At 30.9% G+C, this 26,445-nt stretch overlaps 1 protein-coding gene across 1 annotated transcript in view; it reads left to right on the top strand.

Moving 5' to 3' along the window:
• The window catches only part of LOC118199911 (nucleolar protein 11-like), a 42,526-nt gene that overhangs the window by 3,192 nt on the left and 12,889 nt on the right, over nt 1-26,445 (top strand). Inside the window, exons 3-12 of the mRNA XM_035371782.2 lie at nt 566-622; nt 4,053-4,256; nt 5,245-5,389; nt 9,069-9,224; nt 9,843-9,928; nt 11,920-12,072; nt 17,169-17,260; nt 17,426-17,503; nt 20,856-20,915; nt 26,163-26,241. Of these exons, the coding sequence (XP_035227673.2) occupies nt 566-622; nt 4,053-4,256; nt 5,245-5,389; nt 9,069-9,224; nt 9,843-9,928; nt 11,920-12,072; nt 17,169-17,260; nt 17,426-17,503; nt 20,856-20,915; nt 26,163-26,241 (1,110 nt within the window). The remainder of the gene's footprint in view (nt 1-565; nt 623-4,052; nt 4,257-5,244; nt 5,390-9,068; nt 9,225-9,842; nt 9,929-11,919; nt 12,073-17,168; nt 17,261-17,425; nt 17,504-20,855; nt 20,916-26,162; nt 26,242-26,445) is intronic.

The raw sequence follows: 26,445 nt of genomic DNA, 5'->3' as shown, positions 1-26,445 counted from the left end.
TCGTCATTATAAATATCACGAATACAAATCAAATAGTTTTCTGGTTGCAATTTTCTAATTTTGACTATGCGTAATGTATGCTTTATGCATGTGCGTGTTGAACGAAATGTTTAATGAAGTAAAAAAATGAATATTAAGCTTTTTTTTTTTGTAAATTTTGATACCCTTTAGATCATAATTGCTCTTTATTTCATAAATTACGGTTTCATATTTTTAATTTTATAATTTCTGCATGTCATCTTACCAGATTTAAACTGATGATCTATAATCCGGAAAAATCGATAATCCGGAATCGCCGAAGTCCCAACGAGTCCAGATTAAAGACTTTTGACTGTATATTAAAAACCGTAAGTAAAGTAGTTGTAAGTAAAAACCAGTAAACAACAGTAAAAACTGTAGTCGATCTGATATCATAATAAATATTGCATCAATTAGTATTAATATTCCAATGTTTAGTATAATTTCTGGAAAATTTTGTATGCCTTTTGTGTTTAAAGAAATTTTACCAAAATGTTAACAGTTCTATGATAAGCCGATTTTATTAACTTTTACTTTTTCATTTTAGACTTTAATTGAGTGGTCTGCTGCAGCTGATACACTTCAAGGTGCTACAAAAACAGAGGTGATAAATAACTGCTGGTTTTAATTTTTGACATTAAGTATTAATATTCATAATTTTATTATGTAATTTGTATTTTATATTAACTTTCCTTTAAGTATGGTTCCAAAAGTGTCTGAGCGATAAAACTGATGAACAGTGATATTTCAACCTTTCAATCTCAGTGTTTGTGTGCGAGTTTTTACGGTTTCTTCCTGTGTAATGAGAATTTCAGTCAGATTTTTCTCAAAAATCCTCCACAAATGCAATCCTTTCTATTGCAGATAGCCTTCAAATATTTTGACATTATTTAAATAATTTTTTTTTTTTTTTTTTTTTTTTTAACGGTATCTGGCTAGTCATTGAAATTTTACTGGAGCTTATTTCATTCAGTATATTACTATAGAGCAGGGGTGGGCATTAAGTCAATCATGATTGACTATTGGACCACGAAGATATTTTGGGGTACCCGCCTTTACTAAGGCCTAAGATGTGCATAATAAAATAATTATATTTATGACACACCGACACCAGCTAGACTGGAGAATCTGCTTTTCAAAATCGATGTGACTGTATTCAATTAAGCAAATGATTCGATTGAATGTGTAGATGACACATGTACCTTCATTGGAAGTGCAAAGTGGCGCTCAAGTACATACGAGGGCAATCCCCAAAAAAAGGTCTCCTGTATTTTTAGATATACAAAGAATCGTTTATTTTCTATAATTGCTACATCACTTTAAAGATTGAAGAATGCTTTATTTTTCAACATAATCGTCATTTCGGTCGATGCATTTTTGTAGACACTGTGGCAGTTTTACAATGCCCATGTCATACCAGCTTGCCGCCATGCCCTTCAGGAAGCGTTGGTGAATTTCAACCGGTTTAACGCCTTTCGTGTTCAAAAATCGAATAACTGTATAACCACTCACAGCAGTGTTGCCAACAACCGTATTAAAACTTTCTCTACGTCCCCCAAAAATAGGAGACCTTTTTTTGGCGATTGCCCTTGTACATCGGTTACAAATTTATCAGTTCACGTATGCTACTTGCTGCATTAGGCTACTTGCAGATGGCAACATAAATGTCACAGAGGCATAGTCACAAGGAATAAAATGTGGAAGTTCCATTCACACTTGCAACACAGGGTTTAAGCCTCACCCAATTAGAGAAGCAAGTTTGTTCATGCGTAGATGTGTCTACAGCTTTCCCATTCAGGTTTTGCACGTTCGCTCTGATTGGTCGAAGCTTATCCCAAGTCGGCATAAAGTTGAACTTTATGCCAAGAGCCCTAAACCAGATTTTGTAAGATAGCACAGATTGGTAGAAGCTCAGCTTAAACCACTTATGCTCTTTATACTGTCATCTGAATGCATCTTTAAATACATCCACGATCTAGTATTTGTTAAAGTTCTTCAAACATTCAACTTAACAATTTTGTGTTACTTGTGTTTTTGTAAGTTTTGATACAGATTTTCTATTAAAAAGCGAATTGCATAAACAAAAATTAAAGGAACTTAAATCACAATTAATCGTACAACAATGATATTTTATTAAATTCAATACTATATATATCTCAGGCTGCAACAGTTGCAATTATTCGTGCAAGTCATGTTAGCAAAACCTCAGAAACTTTTCGTAGATGGAGAAATGGTAAAAAAAAAAGTGTTTCTGGAAGCCAGTGAGTCATTATTTTATTCATTCAAGAACAAAAATGAAATTATTACCGCAATTCAAGACATACAACTTTCACGCGCCGTATAGAAATGATGAATTCTGATCTGGTTGATTAGCTGACCGAAGCTATTACTAACTGTATTTGCTTTTCCTTGCAGTTTGGTGAATCTACGGACATAGTTGATATTTCTCAACTTTGCATTTTTATAAAAATGTTTTTTAAGGATATGAGTGTAAAAGAAGAATTATTAACAATATTACCTCTAAAGAAGAAAACATGAGGTGAAGATGTTTACTGCCCCTTCAAAAAATATATAGAGGAGGAAAAATTTCCAATTTATAAAGTTGTATCAATGACAACTGTGATCAGCGCAGTCAATGTATTTTTGGCTATGTGTATTGGAGATGATGGCTTACCACATTTCCTTTCTTAGCATTGCATTATTCACCAACAGGCCCTCTGTTGTAAAATTCTTAATATACGTCTTGCTATGGGAATCAGGATGAAAATTATGACTAAAAATGTATTGTGCCATTGTGTCCTTTGTTTTCCGTGCACTTCAAGTTTGCTCCACTAAATTGGCTCTTAATCAAGAACTAAATTATTTAAAAGCAATAGCTATTGATTGGGGCTTTTCATCCAACGTTATTAACCACGCAGTTAAAAAATACTCGTGAAATACATGAAAATAGTCGATGTAAGGATTCGCCTTTGCTGTACTTGCGACTCAACAAATGTCTTCGGCATATCATGGTACCGACGGCCCGTAACAGAACATGTGACAAGCCCACGTTCACCAATTTCCTCAAAGAATGGCCCAAGGATGAATATCACCGTGAATCCACACCAGACAGTGACCTTTGGAGACTATTGGGGAATTTCAGTGTGGATCTGCGGATTTTCCTTAGTCCAAATACGGCAATTCTGTGTGTTGACTGTCCCATTGAGGTAGAAATGAGCCTTGTCACTCCAAAGAATATTCCAAGGCCATGACATATCAACAGTCATTCTGTTGAGAAAACTGACTGCTAATGAGAGATGTTGTGGCTTGTCCCTATCAAGCAGCTCCTGGGTATGGCGGATCTTGTATGAGAAGTAGTGAATTATGTTTCTGAAAACTTTTCGAATGGTGCTGTAAAAATAGCCTGTCTGTCGAGAAACTGCACGCGTACTACTGTCCTCAAACTCTGATGTCTGTGACTGTTGCATCAACAAGTACCGGTGTGACACGTCTACAGCCTCTTCCAGGTTGAACTCCTCGTCTCTTCAAATTTCTTAATCATGGCCCGGATACCTTTAATAGACATTAGTCTATGCCATAGGTTCTTTCTATGATGAAATTCACAAACTGCATCAGAAACATTTAGATAATAACTTTCTTGAAGTTTCATCAAATGCTAATTATATGACCGTAAAAAATTATTCTTATTTTAAAATCCATGCTTATTCAAGTTAATTTTTAATAAATTCATTTGATGTTATATTTAGGTTATCCTGATTTTAATTTAAGTTCGTTCTGTTCTACCACTATGAAAGTTATGTTTATTGAATATTTATTAAGCCTATATAATACAGTTTTTTTTTTTTTTTTTTTTTTTTTTTTTTTTTTATACTAGTGAGGAACTTGTTATAAGCTAAACAATGCTAACATGCAAAATACAGTACCCATATATTTGCTGTACTCTATTTATGTATTTATGTACTTATGTAAGTTCTAAAAATGTGTAAATTACTTTGCTGTAAAAGAATACTGAATAATGTATAAAATTTCTATAGTTCCAGGAAAATGTTTTCTGTTTACTTGATGTGCCTGAACAGAAACCTGTCATTCTTTTCAATTCTGGAAAGTATGTATACTCCACTGTCAATTCAGAACCTTCTGGAAGAACTCTTTTTGGTGAAGAGGCAGAATTAATGTGGGCAGATGCTGCAACCTGTGAATCAGATTTAAAAATTATCTGCATTAGCTATAAAAAAAAGGTTTTATTTCCTCTGTATTTTAGCTAAAAATCGTAATTGTTGTGTATGTGTTCAAATGGTTTAATTTAAAAAAAAAGTATATTTTAAATGTTCACTATTAGTTTGACAGATGCTTAGTAATACTTGTTATGAAATTTAAAATTTGGTAATAAAATAATTTTATGAAAACATCAAAAAATACTGTTCTTAAAATTTTTGATTTTTTATATAGTACTGGTAGTTTATTTTGGAGGGAAAGAAATATTAATACTGCATGAAGGGCTTTGGAAATTATAAATTCTGCGCCTTAAATTTTAGTTCATTAACATCAAAGTTATGTGTTATAAACTTCTAAAATGAACTAGATCTTACAATCTGCATGTCTTCGTTCAGAGTTGTGATATATGTATTTTGTATGAAAATTCATTAATTTCTGATCATCTGCAATCTCAATGAAAAATCACAAAAATGTATTCATGAGAGAAAGCACAAAAATAGTTATATAGCCATCCATAATGTAATCAAAAATTATTCATGCGGCAACCCAGCCATGTGCATAATATGTGTTTATTTTGGCTGGTGCATAGTCATAATGTTATATGGATGCCGACTTTGTGTAATTCTGTGATATTTTTTTTTAAGTGAGAACAAATTGTATACGTGGGGAGAATAATGGCCAAAAAAGATAAGCCATGTCTATTACCAATGTTTCTTGCTTTTTAAATTTCATTCATTGATTGCTCTTTTAGGGATTCTTACTGCGCCACCATTTTGAAAGTGGCTTTTTTCTCATTAGCATGGTGAAAAACCCCCAGTGACTTTTCCCAGGACATTTCGGTTGGGATGCAGACAGTCAGAAAATACTGAAAGTTTTCTTTTTCTTTGAGACGTTTAATTTCTTAAAATTTTGCTATACAAAAATTGTGGTTTTCTTTCATTTGAATAGATTTTTAATTTATTTTTTTAAGTACAAAATATTTAAAACTTATATATTTTTTTTCTTTTCTAGGTAAAGCAATACAAATTACATTGCTTGTCACTTAGTAAAGATGCCATTAACTCTGCAAATTATTTACACCAAGTGCTTGCTCATAATACAGCTGATCTGAAAAACTGGTGTCTAAATAAAATTAATTCAAATTTTTATACAATCTGTAAGTAAAACTTTCATATATAAATTTGATTAAATGTTTGTTTTGAATTTCAAGATTGAGTGGAATTATTAAGTTATACAGTCAAACTTTTAATGAAATTTATATATATATATATATATATATATATATATTTTATTTGATTTTAAACAGTTGCATGTTTGTATCTTAAACTTGTTATATACAGATTCGTACAGCTGGCCAAAATCGCCAAATGGTCCTTAATTTTACTAATTTGACATTTCTGTCTATTTTTTAATGACCATTGAGTGCTAATTGACATTTTGGAAGGGTATTTTTTGGCAGTTCATTAACAGATATGTATTTGATTCAAATAATGTATTAAATTATTTGAGTTTTTCAACGGTGCGATACTTGAATTTTCGGACATGTGACCCTGTCTCTAACGAAACATTAGCATTTAAAAATTATTTCTTTTTGAGAATAAAGAGTTCATAAAATACACTGCAGTGCCACTGAATTAGGGATAGACGTGGCTATGCACATTTTATAACACTGCGTGGCATCTGTGCTCTTGTGAGGAAGTTGTGGTAAATGCACATATAGCTAGTACTATGCTTGTTGTTAATCAGTTGTTTCAGTTACCAGTATGGGTAAAACTTCTGATTTAGACACCTTCGATCTCGGCAGATAGTAGACACTCGACGCATGGCCCATTCAATTTCAAAAGTCCTTATGGTGGGAAAAAGAACTAGCGATCAGGCAAATTGCAAGTGACAATTAACCTAGAACAAGCATGGTGTGAGACGGCTCAGACGTATTGTGCATAGTCAATGAAGCCAAACATTAGCTCAAATTACCACTCAGCTGAATCAGGGTGACTGTCATACAGTCAGTAAAAGGATTTTCAATGCTTGCTTCACCATATTGGCTTTGGAAGCCATAGACCCATGAGAATACCTTTGCTGAATGCATGTCATCGAGCTGCATTTCTTCCCTGGGCAAGGGAATGCAGAGAATAGACTCTAGTGGACTTGAAATAAGTAGAGAGGAATAATGAGTCTGGATTCCGACAAATTAATACGGATGGGAGACTGAGAATATGGCATCAGACTCATGAAGCCATGAATCCTGTATGGCAGATTGGAACTGTACAAGGCCATGGTGGCTTAATCATGGTCTGGAATATTTTCTCTTGGCAGTGTTTGGGATCTTTGATACTTGTACCAACCCCCTCGATATGATTCGGTACATACAGTTGCTGGGCCATCATTTCCATCCATTCATGTTGTCCTGTTATTCACACAAAAATGGAGTATCCCAGCAAGATAACTGCATCTCTCGCAGGTCGCGGTTGGCTACTGGCTGGTTGGATGAGCATTCTTCTGACTTCTCTGTCATAAATTGGCTACTTAAAAGCCCTGAGCATCTTTTGGACATTTTGGAGAAAGGTTTAAAACCTCATCACACAACACTAGCGACTCTCCCTAAATTATAGACAGCTCTATCCGATGTTTGGCAAGCCATTCCCGTAGATTGTTTCCAGAAACTTACTGAATCTATGCTTCGTCGTATGGCAGCCATTATAAAGGCCGGATGAGGCCCAACTCGTTATTGACTAGCTATCCCTAATTCAGTGGCACTTCAGTATATAACATCAAAAACAAATTTTTTGAGATATGATTTGTTTTATTATGCAGTGCTAAATTTGGCAACTTATCAATATTTTGGCAATTTCAAAATATAAGGAATTTTCTCTCTCCTTCTTATGTCTTCCTGATGTAATCGAAGCACACCTAATGACTCTACAAAGATCAATTTGTATACAGAATTTTTGACTCAGACCTTTGCAGATTTTTTTGTGTTTCTCCATGTCATATTTAAATGACATTACTTTCCAGTTTGGCAACTTGGAAATATTTTGATTCAGAAAAATAAATAAGATAATAAATGCTATAAAATGCAGTTTCTGAAGAACTTTTTAGCAGGAGCAAAAAAGCTACTGTAGTAATTTAAAAATTAATTTCATTTGTCTTCTTTTATATTTTTTCATTAAGGTTTTTCCCCATTGAGTTTTTCAGAGTATTCAAATTTGGATGATTTATCTTAAAAATTCACTTTACATTTTTCTTTTCTGTATTTATTTATTTATTTATTTATTTTAATCTTCTGGCTTTTTGCTCTTACAGAGCAGAAAAATTCTTACACTTAGCACCTCAGAAGGTTTAGAAGGATTTGAAAGCTAGATTGGCAGAAAAATGTGACAAATGAAAAATGTCTTTATCGTGTTAACATATAATGATTGGGTTTGATATGAAATTTGTAATGAATTTCTTATTTTTTTGTAGAATTTTCGTAAGAACAATGAAAACAAAGTTATTGGAATTTTCTGATTTTGATCCTAAAAGTCTTTCTCTTAGCATGTTTATCTTCACCTTATTTTCGCATCTTTTCAGTAGACACTAGCATGAAAATTGCTGAAATGGTCTCTAAATTTTGTTGCTCAGTACTTCATTAACTTATAGAATTCTGCCACTATGGTGCTGGCCCTGACCTTACATTGTTTTACGCTTATTTTCAATCCTCATATTGTTAAAGAAATAAAATTAGCAATTTCTTCTATACATTCTAAATACATGCATTTCTTTAGAATAACAGAATATCTGAGATCCTAAAATGAAGACAAAGCTTATTGAGAAAGCAATTGATTATATAAAGAGAAAGAAAATTGTTCTTCAAAGGTGTGATGTTGAAGCATTAACAAATTAGAGGATGAAGAAGATTTCAATTTTCAGAAAATTCAATGTGGCAAATTTAACAACAGTTATTTTTCTTATGTGTATATGCAACTAAACTTTTTTTAACAAAAATTAACTATATTCATGACACATTTTGATTAAAAGAAAGAGTTTTGTGGTGTTTTCTGACTATCTGTGCAGCCACTGAGAATTCACATAAAAAGAAAAAATAGTATTCATTTGACAAAGTAGTATGTCATGAAAAGAGTTATGTAGCAACTCAAGGGGCCAAGTAATAATTCCCAAGTATTTATTTGGCAGTACAAGTGTAGCACATATTTGTTTCATTTTTTTTCATTGATGGATGTTGAAGATTCTTAATTTTTGCATTAAAAATGTGTAAGGACCTTGAATAAATGTAATGCAGAGTATCTAAAATAAATTGCATTTTTGACAATAAATTAAAGTGTTATAAGAGAGGGAGAATATAAGAAAGTTTGTTCTATGTTTGAATAATGCCATTTAGGAAGCAGAGTAGATAATTAAAAAAAATAATAATAAAAAGATTTGAAAATGAAATGCTTTTATTCTGTACATAATCATGCTACGCAAAAAATCATTGCTTACGTGACATATGGTGAGAACTGATCGTTGATTAATTATATATGTGGCATAATTTAAATTTATTGAATTCTTAATTGTAATTTGTTTTAAACTTATGTTAGATTGAGATTTATGTTTATTTTGATTGAGCTTTTTTCCATACCATATAATATAAAGAAAGCAGTTTCCCCCTTTTTTTATGAAATAGTGTCAATATGTTGACAGAAATGTTTTGTAATTTGCTTGATTATATTCTATTACCGATTGATTATATTTTATGCTTTTCTGATATCAAAATTATAAAATATTTAGAATTTTTATGTATATGAAAACTGAAGTATACTGATTTTTAGTGAATAATTATTTTGTTTTTGTTTAAGGGTCTGATGGTGCAGTACTGAGCCATAGAACAGATAATAATGCAGAAACAACTCCTGTACTTTTAATTCCTGAAGTAGAAGAAAATACATTATTAGCCATTGATGTCATAGATTCATCTCATGTTGCTGTTGCAAAAGCTGGATCCAAGAGTAAAGGTTTGTATGCTACTTTTGAAGTTGTATGAGTAAATTTTTGGAAGCTTAGTAAATTTTAAATATTCATTCTACTCATGTTTAATACAGACCAGCGTACAACTTGTAGAGTACATTCTTATCTAGGGCAGCAATTATAAGATAATGCATGGTTGGTATACATGGTTAAATCAAATTATCTTCTGAGGAATCCTGAAATTCCTCATAGCAGTTAGCATGTTAACATATGTTAGTTTAGTATCTGCAGAGTGTATTGTTCCATTGCTGTTTTGGAAAACAGACATCATTTCAAATCAAAATGCTAGTTATATTTATTTAAAATTATGCTTGTAAAATTTAAAGTTAGAATGCCATTGAAACAATATGCGATATTCAGAATACTGTTTTAAATACTCTTTTCTAAATCTGTAAAATATTTATATATTGAAATTTTAAGGCTTAAAACTCAATTCAAATTAATTGGAACTCTCTATGCTCTTCTGCAAAGGAAGGAATTCATCAAAGTGAAGTTTCATCTCTACAGTATCAGAAATCTGCATACATGCTATATGTGTGTATTTGCACCATGTTTGTTGTCAGAAAAAATGTGCGTATAATTTTCTTAATATCCTTTCTTTTCAGAAATTTCCTTAGAAATATGGGATTCAAAGTTTAGTACCTTAAAGGCTAGAAAATTATTGAAAGCAACTCATTTTGATTATCCTCAGGTAATAATATTGATTATCAAAATTTTCTGGTGAACTAAAATGTATTAATATATTAAATATATATATATATATATATATATATATATAATTTAAGAAAGGAGAACAAACTAATACATATATTTCATATGTAATTAATAAATACTACTACCTTTTATCTCTTTCTTATATATATATATAAATGAAAGAGGTAGTTATATTTATTAATTATAGATTCTTCAGTTAATTTGATCTTTATGTATATACAAGTATCCCTCTCACAGTTTTCTACAAAATGGTTTCTTTCAACATGGTAACACAATAAGAAAATTTCAAAACTCTTGTATAGCATAGCAACATGGTTTCATTCTAGCACATTAATGAATATGCATGAATTCACTTTAGAACTCTTTATGTATGTATATATTTTGATAATATGGTTTTTATTCTAAATATATACAAAATTAAACTAATGTGTTATGCCATCCTGTGTAGTATGCAAGAACAACCTCTTTATGTATGCACACAAAATTAAAATAAATTCTGGTAATACCTGCATTCTCTCATATCAAAATTCTTTTGAAATGGAGTAAATGTCCGTCATTTACATGTGTATCTTGGCACTTTAAGTGTTCAATTGGCAGATTACATATTACATAATTGTGATTTTGGAAGAATATTTTTTTTAATTGGGAGTATGTGTTACGTTCTTTGTCTTTTTAGGAATTCAGATTACTAATTAGCTTTGTCAGATTTTTTTCCTGAAATTATGTTTCAGTCCAAATTTATGTCTGAAAGTAATAAACAATTTATTTCTTTGAAGATGAAAATACAAATTTTGAATTGTTTGATAAAAGGGGAAAAGGCATCTAATGTTGCAAAAAGTCTAAATTTATATGAGGCAACTGTGAGAATCATTAAAGAAAAATATTTTGTTTTTAAAAGTTTTTGGATAGCATCTCTCTATTTTGTTTTGTTAGTCTTGTTTAGCATGATATTTTATATCTGCATATATATATATATATAAACACAGAGTAGAGAGAGAGGTTGAAAAATAAATAATCAACTTGTATATGTGTGTGTACATAAGATATAAATTAAATACTATGCAAATTTATCAATGAATTAAACTTAAATGGAATGCTTTTAAAATAGACCTTTAAATTACTGATTTTTAATTAAAGTACTATCCCTTCAAAGAAATTTTCATTTTTCCTGAAGTAACTGCAATGCGAAATCTTTTGCCCAATCACTATTAAAGATTAAAACTTTCCAAGCTTCTAAGTAGTACTGCAATTAACTATGCATCCTCCATCACCACTTCACCTTCCATCTGGCAACGTGTTGCTTATCATCTACTAGCTATTCTCCCTCATGTAAGATGTAATTGCATATTTGCAATTGTGAGGCTCATTTAGCACCCTTACCAGTTAAGAGAATATTTGTGTAGAAATTTATCATATACAAATAAATGGTGTTTAATACTCAAGCTGGCCATCATCTTTCCAAAATTCCATCTGGCCATCCATTACACTGCAAATTAAAGTAATGTATGCAGTATTTTTTTCGGCCGTGACTAAACAGTTGATTGGTGCCTTTCCTAATCAAGCTGCCTCTAATACCAAGTTATCTACAACAAATAAATCATTATATATGTGTGTGTACATGCACACACAGAAACTGATTATTTAACAAACTGGTAGGGAAACACGCAACTGTAAAATATAAAACTAAGCAAAAAAGGCAATGCTAGTTTGAAGGTAACAAAGATCCCTCTTTTTCAGTAGCTAGCACTTTTTTTCTCATTGAAAAGAGTGACCTATGTGTGATCATTCTTGAAACAATCAGAGTTTTATTTGAAATCCATACCCAATTAAGGTTGCTTTTTTATTTAATTTTATTTTAGCCTTGTTATTGATTTATAAAATAAAATAAATATATAAATAATATATAATATAAAAGTTTAAATTTTGCTTTTTCAACAGATATTATAATTTAACATATTTTGTATGCAGGTGTCAACAGTGAATTCAACTGCATTTCTACCATCCAGTGAAGGCTTAGTAGCAGTTGCTTTTCATGTTGAAAAATCTACCTTAGCTTCTGTAGTAGGAAAATCTATTGCTGTTTCCCCAAATACAAAAGAGTTTTCTTGGAATGGAGGAAAGGTAGTTTATTTGTATATATTCCTTCTTTGTGCATGAATTCCATAGTATTTTAATAAAAAGAATGAAAATTTATAGTTTAAAAGGGTTAAATAATGGAAATTTATGATTTAAAAAGGTTTTATGTAGGTAAAATATGAAAAGTTTTTATGCAGGTTATGTTATTTGAATATGTTTTAGGTTTATGTTAATGAAATTGATATTGATTTTGTCGGAAAAAAGAAACAAAATTTCTTTCAGATATTCATATAGGGACTTTACTGAACTTATTTGTTATGGTGATTATTTACCTCATAAACGGATTGTAAAGCAGTGTAAAATGTACTTTAGAAATTAATAACAGAAAACTAACAAAATGCTGTACAATAATAGAATGATTAAAATGGGCAGGTCCATTATTCTAAAAATATAATCTCTAAAAAATTGTGGGGTGCATAGCTCACCCACAGTGATGATGGGAAATGAAAAAGAATATGTGTCATCAGAACTTATTATCCAGAAATAAAATTGTGTGTGGAATTTACAGCTATGTGTGAGTGCCAACTTTCTAATTATGCAGTAAAGCCTTTCTAAGTTATAATGCAGAGAACCATTTCCAATCCATTGCAGCTTTCTCTAAGTCATGCTATTACAATAAAGTCTGACAGGATGTGAAAAATGACTCCTGCTTCATTGAAAATTGGTTAGTTTAAAAGTGCTAAATTGTCTAACTGAAATCCTTACAAAGCAATATCAAGAAGGAAAATGGAAAATATATATATATATATCATTATGCTATGGCTTTCTAGTGCTTAAATATACAACCTACCTTAGCTTTACAATTAGTAATCTTTTAAGTTGTAATTAAAAAGAAAATCATTCATCTTAATGTATTAACAAGTGAACCAAGATCCTTAGGCTGATGATTCATCTGCTTCCGGTTTTAGTATATGGGAAATTAAGGTCATCAGCGTTGCACAAGTCATATGCCATGGATTGAACTAGAAATGATGCAGTCCAGAAAAAGGCATTACTATTTTTAGAATAGCTAGTTTAAATTATAAGTTTGAGATTTATATATTTTTTATCTTATATATATGAACACAATTTTTTTATATAAATAGAAAAATGTAATTATTCCAAGAATTTTCATGCATTATGCCACAGAAAATTTATCAGTAAATACATAAAGGAATTTAGAACCAATTGTTTACAAAGACCAAAAAATGAAATTCAAATAACTAAGTTTAAAAAAATTTTATAATTGTAGAATTATGTAGATGTTAAAAGAAAATTAAAATAAACCAGCGTAATAAAAACCACAAACAAATTAAGTAAAAAAAGAACATGAAAGATGAGGAATCCAATCAACTTCAACATAATGTCTCAGGAGGAGGATATGCTAAAATTAATTATAATTCCTCTTACATAATAAAATTATTGTTTTTCTGTATCCAGAATTAGCTGATAAACCATTCCTATATAAACGGTTCACCCTAAAATTCTGGTCCTTCCCAAAGCAAGAAAAATAGGAAAAATACAAAGCAAAATGATTAATGAAAATTTTTTTTAATTTAAAATGAGCTTTCCCAAAAAGGTAAACTTGCCTCGTGATACATATAAAAATTAGAACTTTCAGTGAAAAAAAATTATATAAAATTGAGAATAATTCACAATTAATCAAATATTTTTAACACAGAACTCTATGAGAACCTCCTTTCAAATATCAGTACAAAACAATCAAAATAACCATTAGAATCCGAGATGTTCAGGTTTGCTAGGTTGGCATCTTTGGAAAAACTAAAAACTGTAGTCATAAAAGCATCTCCCGAAAGGTAAATTTAATGTTACTAAGCAAAGAATTTCAAAGAAAAACTTTAATTCAAAAAAATATTGACACTTTGAAATGTAAATGAAAGAGAGGACAAAAAATTTTTCCCAATTGTAAAAAAATATTAAACACTTCCAAATTAAAAACCAAATTTAAATTTAAAAACTGCAATTAAAATTGAAATAAAAAAGAAGAAATAGAATAAATAAAAATAGAAAAAAGCAAGAACATTATAATTAATATACAAATTTCTAAAAATTTAATAAAATTTAAAAATTGCCAGAGACTCTAAGAATAGTCAGGTTTTTGGTACATTTAAAAATAATGTAAAAATGCCTTAAATTTCAACTAGTGAATTTAGTTCTATTTAGAAAATTTTTTAAATAAAATGTATGTAAATCTTTTTTTAAAAAATAAGTATTTGAAAAAATGCAAGGGGAAATAAAAAAAAGGAATTAAAAGACAAATGTTAGAAACGTAAAAAAAAAGTAAAAACTTGTCACAGCATGGGCTTATCATGACAACTTAAAAATTGGAGGCTCCATGGCTAATGACAGCAAATCAAAGAAATTTAAAGAAAAATAAATCAAAATTAAACCTATAAAGTACAAAGTCCGTAATCCGGACTCGGCAGGACTTCAGTGATTCCGGATTAGGGGTTTTTCCAGATTATAAATCATCAATTTAAATCTGGTAAGATGGCATGCAGAAATTATAAAATTAAAATATGAAACCATAATTTATGAAATAAAGAGCAATTATGATCTAAGGGGTATCGAAATTTACAAAAAAAGCTTAATATTTATTTATTTACTTTATTGACCATTTATTTCAATGTAAGTTGTTTAAGTTGCTTCTTTATATATACATATACAGTAAGACCCCGCTTAACGCTGTTTCGGTTTAGCGCTCTTTTATTTCAACCTCGGGATTCCCTGAAATTGCTCGCAGCGTGAACTACGGGGATTCCTCGAAATTGTGCGTAGCAGTAGGTTTCCAAATAACATATCCGAAACTTTGTAGTTATGTTTTTTGTTTGGTGCGGTGAGGTGCTGTACGGAAGCATTTTTATCATTTGAAACATTTGTTGACATTATTGTAAGTATAAATTTACATAATACTATAACGATTAATACAGTGACAAATATTATGATCTTTAGTTTTTATCACGGGTGATAATAAAAAAACAAGAAAAGAAAGCAACCAGAAAAAGCATTTCACTGGAAACTAAAAAGCAAGTGATTAAAGATTAGATTCTGGTGAGAGTCAATCTCAAATTAGTGCTGCATTGAATTTGGCAACTTCAACAATAAGGACAATTCTTAAGAATAAAGAAAAAATACTGTCATCGGCAACTGCAACTACATCAAGCTCTGCAACTAGAATTACCCGTTCTAGAAATAACATTATAGAGGAAGTGGAAAAACAACTGTCTATATGGACTGACAACGAAATTGAACGCAGTATGCCTTTAAGCCAATCTATCATAAAAGCCTTCTTGACAAAAAGGTAGAAAATTGGAAACACAGAATAGACTGAATGATCTGACTGGCTTAGAATTTTATTTGTTTTATAAGTATATTCATTTATATTGTTTTTATTTTTGTAAGAAATAAATGTTTGGTTTTTATTTTTATTAAAAAAACATTATTAAATTTAATACCTAACCAATTTTCTATCCATCTTCCCCTAACTCCATTATTTACATGTTAAGATAGCCTTGTTTAGCGCTGTTTCACATTACGCTCTACTTTGATGGAACGGATCCCCCGTGTTAAGCGGGGTCTTACTGTATATATATAAAAGGAATGTCTAGTGCAGTTCAAAAGGCCAGTTGCCTTTAAACGAGGAACGGAGGCCTTTATAAGCGACTGCCCGAAGCAACCCTTAACCACTCATGAAAATTCACTACATGAGTTCATAAAAGTGGTGATGCACAAATAGCTGGATATTTGTATATTAGAGAAAGTTGTAGGGTCTTCTAGTTTTGTGTAAAATAAGAAAATTAACATGGTAACAACAACAGTAAAAACTATAATTTTAGTAATACTTTATAAAATTTATGATGTTAAACTATAAGTTATAATAATGAAAATTTGTAATGTTTTTAAATTTTTAAAATTTTTTGTGATTATTCACAATAAGTAATTGTGCAAAATTTTTACATCTGTGATATTACATTCAAAGCTTTGCAAAGCCTTCCCTTGAACGAAAAAAAAAAAAATGTAATCGTGTGGACTCTAAAACGCAAAGACTTTAGAACTGAAAATTTTTAAAGGACTCTAAAAACTTATCAAAGTTTATATTTTGCAATTATGGAAATAATTATTTTGCTCCAAATTCAGGATTTTAATTTTTTCAATTTTTTTCTCTTTATGTGTGCTAATGCTTTCCTACTTTCTCTTTAATGCTTTTTTTCCCACCCTTCTGTCCCAACCTTTCTTTTGAAAGGGGGAATTATGTAAGAAAAATAAAGAATATGTAAAAGATTAAGTTAGCAACGTAAATTTTCTTTCTCAATTTTAAAAATAGTAACCTCTCTTTGCACTGCATCATTTCCAGAAAAATCTAATTCTGATGATGTAAATGGAACTGAAATCTAAAATTTAACCAATCACAATTTAGTTGTACTTTGTGCACCTATCTTGTATAAGTAGTTAATAGCTGCATAGTTTCTCTCTTTCGCCTCTTCGCCTGTGTGCTGACAGCTTGTCGCTCAGCCTCTGCTAGCTATTCGTCATTATGTAAAATGTAGTTGCATATCTAAAATTATGGGGCACATTTAGCATCCCTATTCTTCTAAAGTTATGCATTAAGAAATTCGTCATTCAAGAATAAATGTTTAAGTATCAAGCTGGTAGTACTTCTACAAATTCTATACGGTCATCCACTACGCCGTAATGTCCACTCATCTACACAGCAGTTTTCGGGCCATGTTTAAAAGTGAAATGTTTTCATCTTCCGCCAAAAAGTACAATTATTACATATATATATGCAAAAAACATCATTTTACATCATTAAAAATTTCAATGAATTATTTTACATTGCACCAGCAGTATGGAAGTTAATGAAATAATAAAATGATATGAAAAAACATATTGAGAGGATATTCCTTCTTCCAAATACATTATGAATTTGGGGGGTTGAAATCATTTTTACTACATGTATAACTAAAATATATTCATATTGCCTTATTTATTGGGGTTTAAAAATTGTGCTTTAGTTATGAGAAGTTATGATTTTTGTGTAGATGGAATTATTTCCCCTATAATTTGGTTCTCTTTTCTAGCTGATGCCTGCTTCACAAATAAGTGAAACTAACAATGTTGATATTGTTTCTGAAGAAAGCTCTTCTGAGAAAACTGAGTTACTTGCAGTAAGGTAAAAAATAATAATAATAATAATTAATTTATATGAATCAACATTGAAATTTTTAGTATATGTTCATTTTGTATTATTTATAAGATTTAATTCAAGGATTAAATTTTGTGAAACTTTATATAAATCATTGTGCATATAGAATTTAAAAAAAAAAAATTCTTTTAGGTTATTGGAAAATGGTTCTGGATGCTTGAAATTCATACCTGAATCAGAATTAGTAAAGTTGCTGCTCTTAGCAATAAGGTAAAGTATTGTTTTTATGTATGCTTTAGAACTACATTTTTCCATTTCAAATACACTGATTTTTGTATTATTTCTGTTGTGGCCTGTTAGGAATAAGTCATACCTCATGCAGTGCTGATAACTGATTGCATAAATGTTGAGTGTTTTATGATAGACTAAGACAAAATTGTTAATTACAGTAATTTTAGCTAAATGCATAACAAGGAAAAAAAGAAAACCATGTTAAAATTTACATATATAAAATTATGTTCAGAAGAAGTTTAAAACAAATATTGCTACAGTTTTAATTTATGAAATAACATAATTATGTAAAATTTCATATCATGTCAAGCATATTTTGTCTTCGTTAAGTTTTTGTTTAATTTACTAGCCCTTATATGGTGGAATTCCAAAGACTGTTTTCATATTAAATGAAATTAAGAGATCTGCTCTTAATTTTTATGAATATGTATCAATATAGATAAATTAACTAAAGGAAACTGGATGTGTTATGGCATAAGAGATAAACTACAAGAATACCATGCAATCTGTATGTATAATTGTGTGTATTATATATATACACACACAAAGAAATATAATAGGTTAAAAATTAGAAACAAAATTTCTAAACCATCCTGCACTATAGCTGAAGTACTGAAGTAAAATAAATTTAAAGCATCTAAAATAAATATTCAATTGAAATCAAAGCAAGGTAATTCTTCAACAATATTAATAATTATAGCCATGTTTAACCATGTATAAGATGTTTAACACAATATCTAAACAAATCAAAATTAAAATAAGAATTCATAGCAAAACAAACTCAAAAAATAAAAATGTGAAATGGAAAATATACAAAATTAAACAAATGTACAAATTATAAAAATTAATCTCCCTTTACTGAAACTCCAGTTCAGAGCTCATCAGGGGAAAATAAATTAAAGCTTCAGAAAAGTCGATTAATATGTTTCAGAAAACATGTTTTGTCCTCCTGGTTCATTTGAGATCAAAAACCGAAAAAAGATCCAATTAAATTCTCAATTAAGATGTTAAAATTTATATAAAACTAAAAAATCGAATCTCAAATATACCAGAATTTTCCCTACACGCTTCCGAAACACTTGGAAAAAAGAATAAAACATAACATTGAGCCAATTTGGCAAACTACTCAAAAAACCCACAAAACTTAACTTTATGCAAATTGACTATTCAAAAAAATTGGTCTAAAACATTATATGCAAAATCAAAATTCAAAAGCAATTGCAAATAAAGACCAAAACAAATAGACATTAAACCAAATTGTCATTTAAACAAAACTAAAAATTGGGTGGTCTCCATTTGTGCTAAACTATAAATATCAAGAAAAAAGAAAAACTTTTCATAGGAATTTCTATAAATAATAAAATCTAATATTAACCTTAAACAGCTAAAAACTGAAAACTTATTTGAAACAAAAATAGTAGAAAACACAACTCTCTGAATTCTTAAGACCTTCTTAAGGTAAACTAATTGAATTCTTAAAACGACCAAAGAAAGAAAGTAGAATTCAAAACTGCTCTGGAGAAGCAAAAATTTGTACTAATTATGCAATAAGGTTCAAAGTGTCCAATAACAGAACTAAGTATTTTAACATATGTTCAAAATGTCCTATCCTATTAAAGTATGTGTGCAACTTTGGGTGCAGTCTGTAAAAATTATTACCGACGTAGATGGTGATTGTTTATTCTAAAATGGTGGCATAAGAAATTTCTAAAAGATGCTATCCTCTATATAATCTTAAAACTCAAAAACAGAACTGGCTCAAAGTTGTAGAAGAGGAAAGATATAGGTTATAAAAGATAATCTTCATGTAATTGGGGTCTACTTTTTGCAGCCTTCCCTTTTTTGGGAGGTGCTCAGCCAATCAAAGCAGTATTAATGAAAGTCTTGCATGAGTGCTGCCAATGTATCTGAGGTGTAGCTAGAGGGGGGGGTCGGGGAGGACATTTGTCCCCGGGCGCAACTTCCACTGGGCACCAAACTGATGTTGTGAATTTTTGGAATAAAAGGTTTTCCACTCGTGGCAAACAGGAGGAGACATAAGATCTTCAGTTGGCCCCAGGTGCTACAAACCCTAGCATAAAATATGCTAACATTTGTTGCAGTGTTATTATGCAACTTTTTTAGACAATTTCAATTGGCAAAACAAAATATAATGCAATTGCACGAACACACATCTTATATCTGTCCTAATACATACAGAAGTTGATCAGTTCTGATTTGGAATATAAAGACAAAAATTTGCACATTATACAGTCAAAAGTCGTTAATTCGGACACCCATAATCCGGAATGATCTATAATCTGGACTTCAAAGCTAAAAACTTTCTGCGCATGCGCCGCGTTGGCACATGCGCACAGGCGTTTTACGCGTGCGCATAAGACCTTGACTACTGCGCATATGCGTGTGCGCAAGCGCAGAATACGTTTTCGCCTGCGCGTTTAATGTATAACGGACGGTGTAAGCTAAAATTATCTAATTATCTATTTCAGTTAATGTTAACAATTGCGTTGTTCCTTAATCTTCGAATTGGATCCCGCTTATTATTTTTTGCAGACTGTAAGAGCAATTTTATAAAAGTAAACTTGAACTTTCGATTATGTAAAATAGAATTTCCGATGCTGGAACTCCCAAAGGATCTACAAAACGAAAGTACGTTTCGATGTCCAACAAACAAAAAGTGGAATTGCTGCAAAAAATGGATAAAGACATGAAGAATGTGACAGAGAGGTTAGTGAAAACGAAAAAATTTCGATTGACAAGTTAGTCGGTATTCTCGGCACAGCAATTAACGGGACTTGAACAGCGGAACTTTGTAACTGAACAAGAAATTATGTCTGTTTATAGAATTAAAGAGAAAGTATTATCACATAAAATGAAGCAACTGAAACAACTTACATTGAAAGAAATGTGTAATAAAGTAAACAAATAAATATTAAGCTTTTTTTTTTTTTTTTTTGTAAATTTTGATAACCTTTAGATCATAATTGTTCTTTATTTCATAAATTACGGTTTCATATTTTTAATTTTAGAATTTCTGCATGCCATCTTACGAGATTTAAACTGATGATCTATAATCCAGAAAAATCGATAATCCGGAATCGCCGAAGTCCCGACGAGTCCGGATTAACGACTTTTGACTGTATTTTAAAGAAAAAATAATAAAAGGTACACTTGATGCAAAACTCACGAGCAAATATTAACAATTATGCCACTCTGTTAGTAATAAGCATATAATGAAACAGCTACCTGGACAGATTTCACATTGCAGTGCAAAACTAGATTTGTAGTACTTTTAGTAGTCTTTGCATTTTTTCATTTTCTTATTTTCTAGATACAAAAGCAAAGAGAAAGGCAAAGAAAAGATTGCAAAATTTGATTCTAGTGATCTTTTGTATCCTTTATGTCTAAATATTAATTATTTCTGATATATTAACTGTTAAAGGAAAATGCATTCTATATAAAAATTTTGCAGCTATTTTGCACGATTTACGTATTTTATTTGTGATAAATAATAATTCTCTGCCCAAACATGTAAATTCTTAGCATGCTGCAAAGAAATTAAAAGTTTTCTTCCGAGTTCTAATGTTTTGCTTTTCATCTGTTGACTTTATTATTATCTATTTATTTACGTTTGAATAATTTTTGCATGGATTTTTAAGTATTATTATATCTGTTACTACATTAGTGAAAGTGTATGTGAAATTGTACTTTATATATATATATATATATATTAACCCCTTAACGCATTTGCCCGTGTCTCACACGGGCGAAAGTTTCCGGCAAATTTGCACATGCCCATGTCTCACACGGGCGCCCTTGTATCTCGCGTTATTTTATTTCTAATGCTTGTCTGAGATCCGTTCCAGTAAAAATAAATAGGCTAGATTATAATTAAACTTATTTGATACGAAAGACCTATCTGGCTCAAAAACTTTTGCGCATAATGCTGCAAAAAGATTTGAAAGAATAGTAATAGGTAGGAACATTGCAGCAACCTTGCTAAAAAGTTACCAGGAGCTGTAGCTCCACGAAATGTTGTAACATAGTACTAAATAGACAATAAGAAATTTGCCTGGAAAAACTGTATAAGTGCGATAAAATTGCCAAATTTTAGTGCTGGAAGACTTGCTATTGCACGAAAAAAATTAATTAATCTGACCGTTGTGTAATGTGAAAAGTTAACTCGCATGAAAAAAAGATGGACGGATAAAATATATATATATATCGGGAAGTTACAAAAACATGGATTATAAATGTCAATATATAAAATGCCTATACATAAAAAATTAAAAATAAAATTGAAAATATATAATATGCCAATATATAAAAATTAAAATCAAAATTAAAAAATAATAAAAAGACACAAAAAGCATCAAAAACTAGCTACAAAAACAATAATTAAATAGTGGAAAAATGGTATATTAGCCCACTCGTACTCTCAGTTCGCTTTTCAAGGGAAAAAAAACTGATCTACGAAATAGGCTAAATACCATTACGCGTTTCGCCGAAACAGACCATTGAAGCTCTTGTTTAATGCGAAAAAACTTTATACAAAAGTATATTAGTGTTTCCGAAAAAATTCTTTTGGAATAAATCCTTTTTAGTAGCTCCACTGCTCTGTCTCTTTTCCCGACGCGTCCGCTGAAAAACACATTAAGGTGTCAAAGGCTATTATAATTCCGAGCGATGTAAAATAAAAATCAAAGTAGAAAAATAATAAATTAAAATAAATAGTGGTCTATTTATTATTATTATTATGGTCTATTTATTTATTATTAGTCAAAATACACATCAACGTACGGGCTGGTCCTTTACCTTAAAGACTTCGTAACTTTTATTAGAAGAAAGGTGCTGTAAACAGATAAAAATGTAATCGACATTGTAAGTAATTGGGAGGAAGTTGATGATGTCACTCAGTAAATAATGAGGAATCCTTTTTCCACACCACAGAACATTTAATAATTATGTGCAAAATGTAGATTAAATTGAGATATAACAATGCCTTAACACTTTGTCGTGCTAGTTGGACTCAAGAACAATTTTGCATCACTTTTTATGTTTAAACAGTCACTCAGTGTCTACTCGCACTCACAATCAGATTTTAAAGTCCATTATCATCACTTTCGGATGGTCAGACATCTCCTCTTCTCTACCTCGCTCTGTCTGCAGGTGTGCAGGCAATGAGTTTTCCTGGTCAGGTGATGCCCTCTGGTGGCTGCAGAACTTAATGATACCACATATATATAATGTAACATAAAAATATAAAGAAGCGAAGCTTTACTGGAAAAGTAAGAATACAGAGGCAAATCTATTTAACATTGAGTAAATGACTCTAAATTGATGAGATATCGCCAGCTAGCAATGGTTTTGGTCGACCAGATTTGGTGACAAATCGCCGAAAGTTGTCAAACTTGGCAACATTTTGGTTCAGTCCCTGTATAACTGTAATAGGTATTATAATTGATTAACTGTAACTTTATCTGGTGCTCATATGCTTTTCAGTAATTTCAAGAAGTGGAAGGCACTAGAAATCTCTCACCGGCTGGGAGAAAACTATATAAGACCAGTGAGAGCATCTGTTTCTGAATAATAATTGTTAGTTCAGAGCTGAATTTGGAGTCCTGAGATACATGCACTTTGCATTGCACTTGTTTAATTTTCATAGTAGTTTGAAGTATAAATATTGATTGTACTCTATGATACTATGAAGATTTGTATAAGTATTTTTATGGAAAGTTCCAGAATTTTGAAGGGTTTCTTTTGGCAGAATAAATTTTGTCAAGCTATCATGAATTCTATGTGCAGCTATCATTATTCTGTGAAACCATACACAGGCAACAGTATGCTATATGTGTGTGTTTTCGGCATGCACTGCTAAACTTTATAGTTTACTTTTGTGTGTGAAAAATGAGCCAAAAGCAAAAAAAAAATCTCATGAGTTTCTCTAAATATATATTTTTTTAATTTAATGGCTTTAAATCATCATTAAAATAACTAAAGTTTCAGCTGGATTTATATTTTCATCTACTTGGACAAGAACTGAGAACTAAAATTTTGGCCTGATTTATATTTTCATCAAAGATAACTAACTTGGACGAAAACTAAAATTTGATGTATATGTGTTTTTAATATATACTGATAAATATCCTTTCATGTGTTTTTTCATACTTAATCATATAAAGAAGGTGTGGGGGAAGTATTATTTGATTTTCTTCAGCAAATTGAGTTTCTTACATAAATACATCTTAAAAAGTGATGCACCAAGAAGGAGCAATCCAAATTGAGCAAGAACTGGTAGCTGTGATGTACTTGAATCAAAAATAAAATCTAACAACATCATGGGAATTGAATATCTTTATTCAGAAATACAATTATGAAAGGGGGAAATCTGCTACGCAGCACAAAAGCACTGCGTTCATTTGTCTCGAAAACCGCGACACAGCGCTTTTGCATTGCGAGTTTCAGCATGTTTTTGTTGCTCCGTGGGTGTGAACATAGTCTGACCTTACAGGTACTTTGTAACACGAGTGCATTCTAAAATAAGTAATTGCATCACGGTTTTCGAGACAAATGAACACATCGCTTTGGCGTCGTGTAGCAGTCAAACGGTTATAATGCTTTGGCCCACCTCTGACCCTGATACAAGCTGTTATCCAGCTGGGGATTGACTTGTAGATGTAGATTCTGCCAGATTGGTTGCCATACATATTCCAAATGGCAAGTTAGATTGACACGATCCAAGAATGATCAGAAATGCCTCAAATTGGTTGCCATACATATTCCAAATAGCAAGTTAGATTGGCGCGATCCAAGGATGGTCAGAAATGTCTACTCATTAGAGCCCAAAATGGGCTCATTATAGAAGAGATCAGCCAGTCATGCCAGCGGGGAAATTTCGGAGAAGCATGAAGATAAGCAACAAAAAGGTATACCATGTATGGTCAGGCATTATTCTATTAAAATGTAAGCTTAGGTGTCTGTGAAAGAAAAGACAACACTGGTGCATAGAATGTCATCAGCATACTGTAAGGATGTCATGGATAACAACCAAAGGGATTCAGCTATCAAATTGATTGGCACTCTATATCATAACTCCTGGTTGTCGGGCTGCATGGTAAATGACCATTCAGATGAGTATCCCATCTCCACACACATCTTCAGGCCTCAGTTCAAAATGGGACTCATTGCTGAAAATAATAGTTCTACTCCAGTCCATGAGATCCCACTTCAAATACACCTAGCACCACTACAAGCATGCCTGGTGGTGTGCAGTGGTAGGGGTAGTCAGTGCAATGGCCACCGTGACCTCAGCCCTGTTCACTGAGTTACCTATCGATTGTAACTGCAGTCACTGGTAATGCAGTTGCACATTGCCTAAGTACATATCGGGGCTGTGAGTGGTGATTGGATGATCATTCTATCATCACTGTCATTCATCCACTACCTTCTTGATGCTATCTGCGAGGCAGTGGTGCAGTCCATGTGGGTTGTCGAAACCACATTCACATGGAAATTAGCATTGGGATGTTCTCTATTTTATATGCCATCTGAATGCATAGTTGTAATGTGTTGGAGTTTCAGCTTGTCAGTCATTGGTTGCCAAAAAATTTATCATTTGCATGTTCTGTCGTAAGGTTGTAGGCTACACAATTTCACCCCATTCAGATAACTTCTTGGGGTGTTGCTTTTTATGTTATAGAGTGGTAATACTTATTGATGTTTGTTTGCTTTATCAAGTGATGCTATGTGTAATTTATGTTACAAAACTCGCTGGCCAGAAGATAATCCTTGCCAGTTGCTTCAGTAGCCTTTGAGTAACCAAAAAGCCAGCATATGATAATGCAGCTTCCTTATTAAGAATAATTGGGCATTATTTTTTCAAGAATGAATGAAGTGAAAACAGTAATATCCCATAAGTATGCCATGGTTATTTCAATTTTTTTTATCTTCTCATATATGAATCGTTTTGATTCCAAATCTGTAAGAATTTTAATGGAAGCTGTGCACTGATGCTTCAGAAACTGCATCATATCTGCAAATGTTGACATTTGGTTTGCAACTCAGATCATCACTCTTTTTAGTTTGTGATTGCTTCATACAGGTCAAGTAGTGATACTGCAGACATAGTATTGAAAATATAAACATGATTTTATTTGATAAATGCCAGTATGTAAGGTTGTAATAGGTATGTTTGTGACTTTTCCCTTCTTTAGAAAGAAATATTAATCTGTTGATGAAAACTACTTGTAGCCTTACTTCAAGTTTGCTATCATTTATAATAGACTTAGTATTGGACTATCAAAATGACTGATTTTATTTATAATAAAAGTATCATTGCTAATAGTTCTAGTGTTAAATTCAGTTTGTGGGTATTTTAAATTGGTATAATTTTGCTAGTACAAATTTAATATGTTAAACAAATTTTAATTTTAATTTAGACACTGTGTTGGGAATTACTTCTTGCTATTTCAAAGTGCTAGCTACTTTATTTCAGTCTAATAAAGTAATTTACAAAGTATGTCTGATTAAGCCCAGTCGTTAGATGTTATAAATGTGTAAATTAAAAATGTGTTAATTGTTGTATTTAATTTTAAATTCATTAATTGATTGGTTGTTTGTATTTTCTTTAATTTGTTAGAAGTATTATATTTTCTGCATCTTTTAGTGATATATTTTTGATGAAATGTTTAAAGAAATTGAATCTGGAAGAAACATTGGTAAGTATTAGTTTTATTAGTATTGTACAAAGTCTGAGATATGGAATTATCAGAACTTCAAAATTTCTAGATTGTAGATCATTTATTTAAATCTAGTAAGATGATATGTAGAAATTATAAAAAAGTAATACATGGCTTTATGTGAAATAATGAAGCATTTTTATAAAATTAATGGTATCAAAATTTACAAAATATAGCACTTTT

The sequence above is a fragment of the Stegodyphus dumicola genome, chromosome 3, assembly GCF_044657685.1.
Source record: "Stegodyphus dumicola isolate Sdum_Otavi_A_Nest chromosome 3, ASM4465768v1".
NCBI lineage: Eukaryota > Metazoa > Arthropoda > Arachnida > Araneae > Eresidae > Stegodyphus > Stegodyphus dumicola.
Note: the sequence above shows the minus strand (reverse complement) of the source record. Positions and strands in the feature narration are given on the sequence as shown.